The 10,936-nt window shown below is 45.2% G+C and overlaps 1 protein-coding gene across 1 annotated transcript; it reads right to left on the bottom strand.

Annotated features, from left to right (window-relative positions):
* Nucleotides 1-788: 788 nt before the first annotated feature.
* Nucleotides 789-10,045, bottom strand: LOC141133619 (leucine-rich repeat and calponin homology domain-containing protein 4-like; the record flags this gene model as incomplete). Its single annotated transcript, XM_073623097.1, is given in 7 exon segments — nucleotides 789-1,251; nucleotides 5,598-5,675; nucleotides 5,756-5,893; nucleotides 7,381-7,472; nucleotides 8,163-8,237; nucleotides 8,455-8,506; nucleotides 10,009-10,045. Coding segments are annotated over 7 exon segments (727 nt in total), but the record flags the coding sequence as incomplete, so codon positions are not given.
* Between the last annotated feature and the right edge of the window lie 891 nt (nucleotides 10,046-10,936).

The following is a 10,936-nucleotide window of genomic DNA, read 5'->3' as shown; positions in this document are numbered from 1 at the left end:
CACCTCTGTACCATTCACAAAACACAGAGTCCCAGGATTCATTTTGTGAATGGCCTGCAGAAGTTGGAGGCGGTGAAAACAAGCACAGTCCTGGGGTCTATAAGACTTGCAGCACTTACATCCCAGAGGCTTGGAAGCACAGCAGGAATGTAAGCCAGATGATCTGCAGGACGGAGGAAGGCCTGCATGATGAGGGGCTGCTACATTTATGAGGGGTTGCTTGCATGAGGAGGGGTTGCTTTTGAGAAAAAAAAATAAAATAAAAAAGGGATGCTTTACTACTTCAAACCTGACAAGGTCATTGCACCTGGTATTGAACATTAAAACATTCACCAATCTTCATCAGAGTCTTCTATTAAAGCATAGTCTTACATTCCCAGGGGTAGCCAATTTAATAGACAACCCGTATTTTGCAGTCTGAAATCAGGTTCAATGTATGTTGTGGAGTGTTAAGGATCCATTTCGGACAGAAAGAAAAAAAAAAAAAAAAAAAAAAATCATTGCTTTCCAAAGAATTTAATACATCAGCGTCCCTGAACCCTCAATCATCAAGGAGTAGGTGATCCTCCTTTTCATTGGCTGGCTGGCTGAAGCCAGGCCTCTCAAAAAGGCAGCTATTGGTGATCCCCTGACACCATGTAGACTGAAAGGCACAGAAGGCATCCAAAACGCCAAAGTCAACCTGACATAGTGCCAATGAAACCTGGCACCAAGATGGCAGATTTGGCCACCACCCATTGGCATACCACAGTGGGTACTTCCAGAAAAAGGCCACTTTGGGGAGGCTGTAGTGTCCAGTCCGGCTTTATAGTGTTTAAAAGTATAACCTGAAATTCACTGAAACCTAAACCTAGTGAACAGCTCTTGCGAGAAATCCAACTTCGCTAATGGAGACGAAGTTTCAATTTTTCTTGGAGTACAGACACACAGTGTCACGTCTTTTTTTTTTTTTTTTTATCGCCAAAAAGGGAAGCCATATTTGATATGGACTGGCTCCTACAGGACAGACAGTTTGCTGAAGGCCACGCAGAGGGCCAGCATTAGCAGAGCGTAGAAGAGCAGGAAGCCGTGGTGTTGATAGAGCAGCTGAAGGAGAGTAGAACACATCGCTGTCTCCTCGGAGAGGGCGGAGCTCGGGTTGCTCGTGGGAGTGTCACTGGAGGCGAGGAGCAGCAGCAAAGAGGAGACCAACCTTTGAACGATGTCCAGGCTCCTTCCTCCCAGGATGTCAGAGGCCAAGCAGAGATCTCGCTACATAGAGACAGGAGGGTGGAGGAGACATAGGCAGGGAAGGTTTTTGCAGGGGTGGGGGGTGGGGGGGGGAAAGAGGGGAGCAGTTCATGCAAAGCAGAAGGAAGGGTCAAACAGGAGTCACAGATGAAGGAGTTGGACAGCCAAAAAGGTGAAAGAAGTGGTGGAGTAGGGGGGAGTGGTGAAGAAGGGGGGGCAGCATGCAAAAGGGAAAGATAAAGAAAGAAGGGCAGAGGGTCGTCACCAAAGGATCCAGAGAGAACAAATGATAGGAAAAGCATTCACAGGCATCGCAATCGGGAAAAGCCATCAGCAAAGGGGGTAACCAGTTAGAGCCACCACAAGCAATGGAGGTTAGGATTTGAGGTGGGGCATTCACCAGTAGAGGGCGGCATAGACATCACATGCAGATTACATAGTGCATGTCACCGGACAGAAAGGTGAAGGTGTCACGGGTAAAATATGTCAGAAATGAAGAGGAAGAAAAAATAAAAACATATATATTAATACAAACGAGGCATAAGCAGCACGTACATAAGCAATCAGACCAAAAAAAACACACAAAGAGGACATGACTTTATGAACCTCCTACCTGACCAACGCACCTACCTACGTGGTCAATAACCCACCAAATGATTGAGTTCAGGTGGTTTCCACCAATTTAATGCTCTTACCCAGTACTGTATACATCAAACTATACAGACCAATGACTTTAAATAGCCTTTCATAGCTGAACACTTGCATGAATATAGGTGGGAAAAAACATAGGCGGAATTTCGGGAACCAATTAAAACAACATGGTAGCAAACAGGTACTTTAGAGGTGCAAAAGAATATATATTAAATGAATAAACACAGAGATAAATCAAACGATGCAACATCTGGGTAAAAACAGACCACAAATCGTTGTAGTCATAGGACAAAAATCATGACATTTACAACCGTTTGTCCCGAGCATGAAGGTCCTAACGTGTCTCAACTCAGTCTTCATCGGGGGGAAAAAAACAACACGTTGAAATCTAAGATATAATACTGATATGCACTTATTTCTATGATTCCATACATATTATTAAATATTGAATGTAATCTGTGTGTACTTTATTATTTTTGATCCTATGTTTGTATCCTAGAAATCAACATGTTATTTTGTCCCCCTGATGAAGACTCTTGAGTTGAAACGAGTTTGGACCTTTATGCTCAAATACAAACAACAGTTGTAAAGGTCATGATTTTTGTCATACGATTAGAAAGATTTGAGATCTGATTTTAACCAGATGTTATTTTGATAAATCTGTTTTTATTGCTTTGCAATAATAAAATCAAAGGATTGTAATTATCCCCTCCTAAAAAATCCCCTCCAAAAGTTCCAAGAGGTCACTACATTATTAGGGATGTGGTGCCATTCTTTCCAAGCCTAATGCTGGCCCTATATGGGTCGAACTCCGAACTTATTTTTGCTTTCAAAAATCGGAATTAAGAATTTTCGTTCTAATTTCGCACCATTAGTGGGCCGCAGCAATGGCCGATTTTGGTGTGGCCATCGAATTTGAGCGTTTGGGCATGTTGGAATTTTTTTTTTTTTTTTTTAAAAACAAAGTTCTGATCAATGATAGGACAATTGCGCGAGAAAAATAATAATAAAAAAAAAAAACCTGAGCTGTGACCTAGAAAGAAAAGAATTCCTGGCCACAAAATGTCTCTTCTGTAACATCATGAGGTGAAATTGAAGGCTTGGTTGGTCAAATTTCGAAATAATGGTGACACCATCGGATTACACAGCCCATCAAATTTCTAAGTTTTCTAAAGAAAATTAGTCCGGAATTTGACCCATGTATGGCCTGCATAACATAAACCTTTTAACATAAACCTTTTTTTAAAAATATATTAGAATAAGGCTCAGTAAAGTGTTGGTGGCAGCCATAATTTTCTCATGCACCATGGAGCCCCTGGCCTGGCCCGATTCTGAGAACCTGTGTTGACCCGGCACTTGGGACCTGGGTGGCCCTGGCTCTGGGAACCTGACCAGCCCTATATTACAGCACAATTAAAAATCATGGTGGGTTTCTGTATTCCCATCCAAGAGCTAGGTTAAAGATCAATAGCGAATATACGGAGTGGTTATTCCTTGAGAGAGGGACGAGGCAGGGGTGTCCACTCTTGCCCCTGCTATTCGCTTTAGCAATGGAGCCACTAGCATAGGTAATAAGACACTCACCTGGAATACAGGGATTTGGAAGAAGGAATAGGCTGGAAAAAGTGGCACTTTATGCTGATGATGTGCTGCTCTTTCTTGGGGACATGGGGCCATCCCTTGATGGAGCAATACAGTTAGTGGAAAAATTCGGGAGTTCATCGGGCCTGGTAGTTAATTGGGAAAAATCAACACTGCTCCCGTTGGATACACCATGCAGTAGTCGCAGGGGGGGATACACTGAGATTGAGGGTAGTGGAGAAGATGCGCTATCTGGGTATAGTTATTTCAGAGGACCCTGCACAATATATCGGGGATAATTTAGTACCTCTACTGGAAAAATTTAGAAGGAAAAGTGCTATCTGGTGCCAACTCCCGTTATCCCTGGCAGGTAGAACTAACTTGATTAAGATGGTGTGGGTGCCACAATTGTTGTATGTACTCCAAAACTCCCCAGTCTGGATCGGGAAGAGGTGGTTTTTAAAAATAAACACCTTATTTAGAGAATTGATATGGAAGAAAGGGCACGCAAGGATCAGATTACAAACGCTACAGCGCCCGGTCGGGGAAGGGGGGCTGGCAGTACCTCTCCCTTATAGTTACTTCTTGGCGGCTCAACTGCAACATCTAGGAGGCTGCGAATCTCAAGGCATGTTGAATACTAACGGGAAATTTATGACGCACGATACCCCGCACGAGTCCCTGGCAGAGGCGCTAGAGGCTGGGACATTCCAGGTGGGATCCCTAACATATAAATTAGTCATTAAAGTCTGGCAGGCTACTAAGAGGATTATGGGTTATGGAGGACCCACTGAATTTTCACCCATATGGAATAATAAGGGCTTGAAGGAGCTGCTAACACTGGAAAAAAAACTGGATATGGGTCCGCCACGGATTATGCAGGCTGGCGCAACTTTATGAGGGTAGTACTCTGAAATCTTTTACTGAGCTGAAGTGAGAATATAGTATCCCAAATAATACATTTTACGCTTATTTGCAGATCAGGCATGCACTTGACAGTCAATTTAGTAACCGCCCACTAGAGTGGTGTAATGCACCACTCCTCAATAAAATCATCAGAGCAAATACCACCAAGGGTTTGATAGCAATAATAAGTGGATACATTTCTGAAAGGCTGCTTGCTTTGCAAACGACTTTGGGGGTCAGGGAGAGGTGGGCGGGGGATGTGGGGGAGATTACGGACAGTCAGTGGAAAGGAATTTTGAAGACTAGCCCATTGGTGTCGGTTTCTCCATCGCAGCAGGCGTCGCACCTCTTCTTGATACATAGGGGCTACTATACCCCTAAGAGATTATTCAGGTTTGGACGCAGATTGGATGATAAGTGCCCTAGATGTCTGGATACAGGTGACCTAATACACATGGTGTGGAGATGCCCAAAACTGGCGAGATATTGGTCAGGGATAACTAGGATTATAGAAACCAGGTTTAAAATTAAGCTGAAGCAGGAGACCAGGGTATGCATTCTTGGCCTGATGAGGGAAAATATGGGGTGTAACAATAAGAAAATTGCTATAGCGAGGTGCCTTTATCAGGCCAGGAAATTAATAACACAGTCCTGGCTGTCTACCACTCCTCCAATTATTGAGGACTGGCTTAGGACAGTGGACAAGCTAGTGTGGACAGAAAAAACAGTCTATACCAGGAGGGGTAGTTATGATAAATTCTTAAAGATCTGGAGTCCTTGGCTACACTGTTCAGATAAAACCCCCTGACCTAGTTTTAACCCGAGAAGGGTCTAAGATATTGGGTTACCCACTAGTACAATGTGAAGGCATAGGAGAACTAGTGAAAAGTGATTTAACAGTTGATGCGGTACTAGCATAATATCCTGGTTATGCACCCTTTTAATATAGACAAGAAATAGGGGAGGATGGGAGGGGGTGGTCTGGGGGGGTGGGGAGGGGGGGGAAGGAAAGAGGCATGGGAGTTTCAGATAGGACTCAGGTCCCAATGTTTTTTTTTTTATGATGAGAGTAAAGTATTTTTTCATAATTGGACCTGTTGACTTTTGTTACTTGATATGTAATTTATATGCTTTTGGCCTTACTTTTTTTTTGTAATAAGAAAAAATCAATAAAGAGTATAAATAATAAAAAAAAAAAAAAAAAAAAAAAAAAATCATGGTGGGTTTACCTCAGGGACGCCCAGCCTCTGGCACGCCTCCAGGAAGCTGTCCACATTCTTGCGACATTTCACAGGGTTAAGTTTAGGCTGAAAGAGAATAAGTGGGTGTAAATGGAAGGTGGAAAGAGCTCCTCCGTGGGCAGCTAGTTTATGCAGCGTCATCGTACCACAGCAGGTGAAGGCACGTGGATAAACGGGATGGAGCGCGGCCGCAGATGGTTCAGCAGCTGGCACAGGATGACGCCGTTGGCAAGAGACTCACAGAGCGAATCCTGAAGGGTGACGTTGAGGTGGGACTCAATATCCTGCAGGGGACACAGCAATAATAAATTACTGGCAGAAGTAGCAACACAAATGAACACCACGACTGCAAGATGGCTAAAAAATATAAATGAAAGTACGGCTAGTATTAGTTATTAAAAATCAACTGGATTTGTTCTATAATGTTGAAGATGATTTATTCAAGTAGCTTCCAAAATTCTAATGATCAGGAACACACCCAGTATTTATATCAACACGGGTAATACAGTCACCTTTATCCACTCACCATGACATCATTTGATGTGTCTAAACATGTACTTGGACAATAAGACATCCTCCTAGACCAGGGTTTCTCGACTAGGGTTCCATGGAATCCTAGAGTTCCTTCAGGAGGTTGCTGCAGGTTCCATGGGCAATTAGCAATCTCTACCTCTCAGATAAGTTCCCTCTGACACAACTGATCTGTTTGGCTATTTGCAAGGCGATTATTCTTCCCAATGACCACAACTGTAAGGAACATTAATTCCTCAACCAGGGTTCCATGGAAACCTTGGGTTACGCCAGAGGTTTCTTAAGCAATGAGCAATTTCTGCCTCTCGGTTAAGTTCTCACTGATACCACTGATCTTTTTGGTAATCTGTAAGGGGGTTATTCTTTTTTCAATGCCCCCAAGTTAAAAGGAGCCATCTTCCTCAACCAGGGTTCCTCCAGAGATTGCCAGGGGTTCCTTGAGCAACAAACAAACTCTACCTCTCAAATAAGTTCCCACTGACACCACTGATCTTATTAGGTAACTGTAAGGGGGTAATTCTTCCCAATGACCACAAGTGTAAGAAACATTCTTCCTCAACCAGGGTTCCAAGGAACCCTTGGGTTCCTCCAGAGGTTACTAGGGGTTCTTTGAGTAATGAGCAATCGCTACTTCTCAGATAAGTTCCTTAACCTCTCATTGATCTTTTTAGCCATTTGTAATGGAGATTTTAAAAATTGATTACAGGCATTTATATAGCGCCAACAGAAAAGAAAAAAGTGGACATTAGAATGCTGAAGGCTTCTGCTCCAGGCGTTCTTTAAGCTCGCCTTTAATGTGAGAGTAATAGTTGTAGACTACCACTCCTGTGGGGGGTAAATTCATAAATTAAGGACCAGAGTGACTGAATCAGACAGAATCTGTGGCAGATGGCTTGGAAACAAATTTCTGCAAATCCGATATAGAAACTTTAGGTGAGAGATAAAAAGTCTTCTATCACTGTAGTAAAAAAAAACAAAAAAAAAAACACCACAGCTGTGAGGACTTGCAGGATGGAAGAGACTCTAAAAGCAGAAGATATGATTTTAGGCTGCAGACATCGGCACCGTCATAGGTGCACTGCAAGCAGCCCCTGAGCCATTAGTAGAATGTGAGCTTGGGGCACCTGGTACAGCTAGACTGCCCCCACCCTGGCCCTCCCCCAACCCAGGTGGAAAAACAAAGGCATGGGGTAAATATCCGCTGGGTGGGTGGCGGACAGAAATTCGGAGTCCAATGTACCTTGCGTAGTTGTGCTGTCTTCTCATCAGATGGAGCTCGGGAAGTGCGCATCCGGACAGGACTGGATCCCTCTCCTGAGCTCAGGTCCGAACCTGAATGAGGCAGAGATGAGAGAGCGTGAAAAAGAAAGAATTGGTTGGGGGGGGGGGGGGGGGTGGCGGGGTCGGGAGGTGTAGCTTTGTAGCAGAAAGAGAAGGACAGACACGATGGGGGTTGATGGAAAGGGTAAGAAACGAAGACAGGTAAAAAAATAAAGGCAAAAAAAAAAAGGAAAGAAAGGAGGAAAAGAAAGAACAAGTAAGAAGGAAAGAAAAAGGAGAGAAAAAGTAAAGAAAACAAAAAGAAAAAGAAATAAAAAAAAAAGGAGAGACCGCAAAAGAGAGCAAGTAAAAAAAAAAAAAAGAAAACAGAAAAAGAACAAGTACAAATAAAATAAAGAGAAAGAAAGAAAGAAAGAAAGAAAGAACGAAAGAAAGAAAGAAAGAACGAAAGAAAGAAAGAAAGAAAGAAAGAAAGAAAGAAAGAAAGAGGATGGAAAGGTTAAGGAGGGGGAAAAAAAAGGCAGAAAGGGAAAGAAAGACAGAAAATGAATGAAAAAAAGAAAAGAAAAAAGGGAAGGGAAGGAAGAAAGAAATATCCATCAACGTATATTGCAGTACAGATGGACAGAGAGCTAAGCCTCTAGGACTGTCCCTTTGTTACCCGAGGAGTCATTGGATGAGGACCAGTAACAATGATTTGTGTCTGGGAAAGGATGGCGGTGTTACGGAAAGATCGCTCACCTGACTGACAGAGAGTGGCTCCACGGGAAGACGACCGGAAGAGGAAACTCCTGGGCTTCTGGGTCACAGAGGAGTCTGGAAGAGACACACATAGTGGTCAGTGACACCAAAGCTGGTATATACGTCAGTGTAGGGTAAACAGCAAGAAGCTCAATCAATCCAGAGACAGTGAGGAGTATGCAGGGGACACAATTCATTTCATATAACACCCCCAGCAATCTCTCCTATTAGCCAGCAATGGGGAAGTCTTCAATGTTCCTGAGCAATTCTTTGCCATTTCCTGGAGACGTACCTGAGGGCTGCGAGGTAGGAGCGATGGGGGAAAAAACGTTGCTTTGACTTCCCTGCATGGAATACAAACAGGAAATGATCAGAAAAACACATTGTGATAGTTCAGTCACAGATTATTCTACAGACACCAATTAGAAGGGCACTCATTCACAGCCAGGCTTGTTTTCTCCGAGAATAGGTGCAGGAACACAACCCCCCCCCCCCCCATAGGGGGAGAGCTTACAGCACCGAGTGGGTGTGGCCAAACTGAACAGTGGGAGGGCTTTAAAGAGGCATTGATAAATACCAGGAGTGTGTTCCAGGATTCAGGCATGAGCTACATACAGGGTGCAGGCCTCAGGAGTGCGCCCTATACACGCAGGGTGCAGGCCTCAGGAGTGCGCCCTATACACGCAGGGTGCAGGCCTCAGGAGTGCGCCCTATACACGCAGGGTGCAGGCCTCAGGAGTGCGCCCTATACACGCAGGGTGCAGGCCTCAGGAGTGCGCCCTATACACGCCGGGTGCAGGGCTCAGGAGTGCGCCCTATACACGCCGGGTGCAGGGCTCAGGAGTGCCCTATACACGCCGGGTGCAGGGCTCAGGAGTGCCCTATACACGCCGGGTGCAGGCCTCAGGAGTGCCCTATACACGCCGGGTGCAGGCCTCAGGAGTGCCCTAAACACGCCGGGTGCAGGCCTCAGGAGTGCCCTAAACACGCCGGGTGCAGGCCTCAGGAGTGCCCTTTATATACACAGGGTGCAGGCCTCAGGAGTGCCCTTTATATACACAGGGTGCAGGCCTCAGGAGTGCCCTTTATATACACAGGGTGCAGGCCTCAGGAGTGCCCTTTATATACACAGGGTGCAGGCCTCAGGAGTGCCCTTTATATACACAGGGTGCAGGGCTCAGGAGGTGCCCTATACATGCCAGGTGCAGGGCTCAGGAGTGCCCTATATATTCCGGGTGCAGGGCTCAGGAGTGCCCTTTATATACAAAGGGTGTAGGCCTCAGGAGTGCCCTATACATTCAGGGTGCAGGGCTCAGGAGTGCCCTTTATATACACAGGGTGCAGGGCTCAGGAGTGCCCTTTATATACACAGGGTGCAGGGCTCAGGAGTGCCCTTTATATACACAGGGTGCAGGGCTCAGAAGTGCCCTTTATATACAAAGGGTGTAGGCCTCAGGAGTGCCCTATACATTCAGGGTGCAGGGCTCAGGAGTGCCCTTTATATACACAGGGTGCAGGCCTCAGGAGTGCCCTATATATTCAGGGTGCAGGGCTTAGGATTTTGAAGTGAAAGACAAGCCTGTTGGCCCTAATCTTGCTGCTAAACAAGTATGGCGCACACAAGGGTAGGCTCAATCACTTTCCTTCCTGAAAGGTTTTTCGACACGTAAAATCTTCAAGTGAAATTGCAACGTTCAGGAAAGTTATTCACCACCCCATAGAGAAGGTTGCAATAAGTGACTGACTGCCAATAGTGATGATGCAATCAGGCACAGATGGGCGAGGTTTCTATTTTTCTGGCCGCTCGGTACACACCGCAGTGAAAAGTGAAGAATTAGTAGATTACCTGACTCCGTAGTCTGGCGCAGTTCTCAGAGGAGCCACTAGAGGGAGAAGAGAAGCAGGAAGGATAATAAACATGTGCTTTTAAAGTAACAGTAAACTATAAAATAATCCATACACATCCACTATTTAATGGCCCTATTTTTCAGGAAATTGTTTCTTACGGTGTTTTCAATCTCCTTGCAACATCCTCTGAACTCCTGAACCTTTCTTTTTTACCTCATTTCCTGTTTGGAACGAGCAATGTTACTTGTAGTCATGTGTACTGCTCTATATGCACACTGCGCATCCCATAGTCCATCTCAGGAGGGAGCAAGAGAAGGTGCCTTGGTGCCCGACCTGTGGCCCTTTCAAACTGTGTGGCTCTCAGGGCCCCTGTAGACAGACGCTTACTTATATTCTTTAGACTGGCTGCTTGTAGTTAATGGTTTGGGCAATTTCTTTCATCCCGTCCCCCCTTAGATTTGTCCTCTCCGGTTACTTTATAAAGGATCTTGCTGGTCCACCACCAGACCATCTCCTTCACTTTCTACAGGCTCCTCCCCAATAGGGTCATCAGGGTTCCTCTACATCTGAATACTGTGGAGGGGAACAAATCCCGGTAGGTATGGACCCATGGCCAGCAGATGATCTGTAAGACATGGAGCACTAAGAGCTTTGTGAATGTTCAACTCCTACAGTATGTTTGCAGTCTCTGGTCACCTTTTATATCATGCCTATAGTCTCTGACTTGACCACCACTTGTGGCATGTCCACAGTCTGACCATCTCTTGTAAAATGCCCATAGCCTCTGACCATCTCTTGTAGCATGCCAATTGTCTCTGACTTGACCACCACTTGCGGCATGTCCACAGTCTCTGGCCAGCTCTTGTAGCATGCCTGTAGTCTCTGACCAGCTCTTGTAGCATGCCTGTAGTCTCTGACCAGCTCTT

The sequence above is a fragment of the Aquarana catesbeiana genome, linkage group LG03 (genome assembly GCF_042186555.1).
Source record: "Aquarana catesbeiana isolate 2022-GZ linkage group LG03, ASM4218655v1, whole genome shotgun sequence".
NCBI lineage: Eukaryota > Metazoa > Chordata > Amphibia > Anura > Ranidae > Aquarana > Aquarana catesbeiana.
The sequence above is the reverse complement of the archived record's forward strand: the minus strand, read 5'-3'. Positions and strand labels throughout refer to the sequence as shown.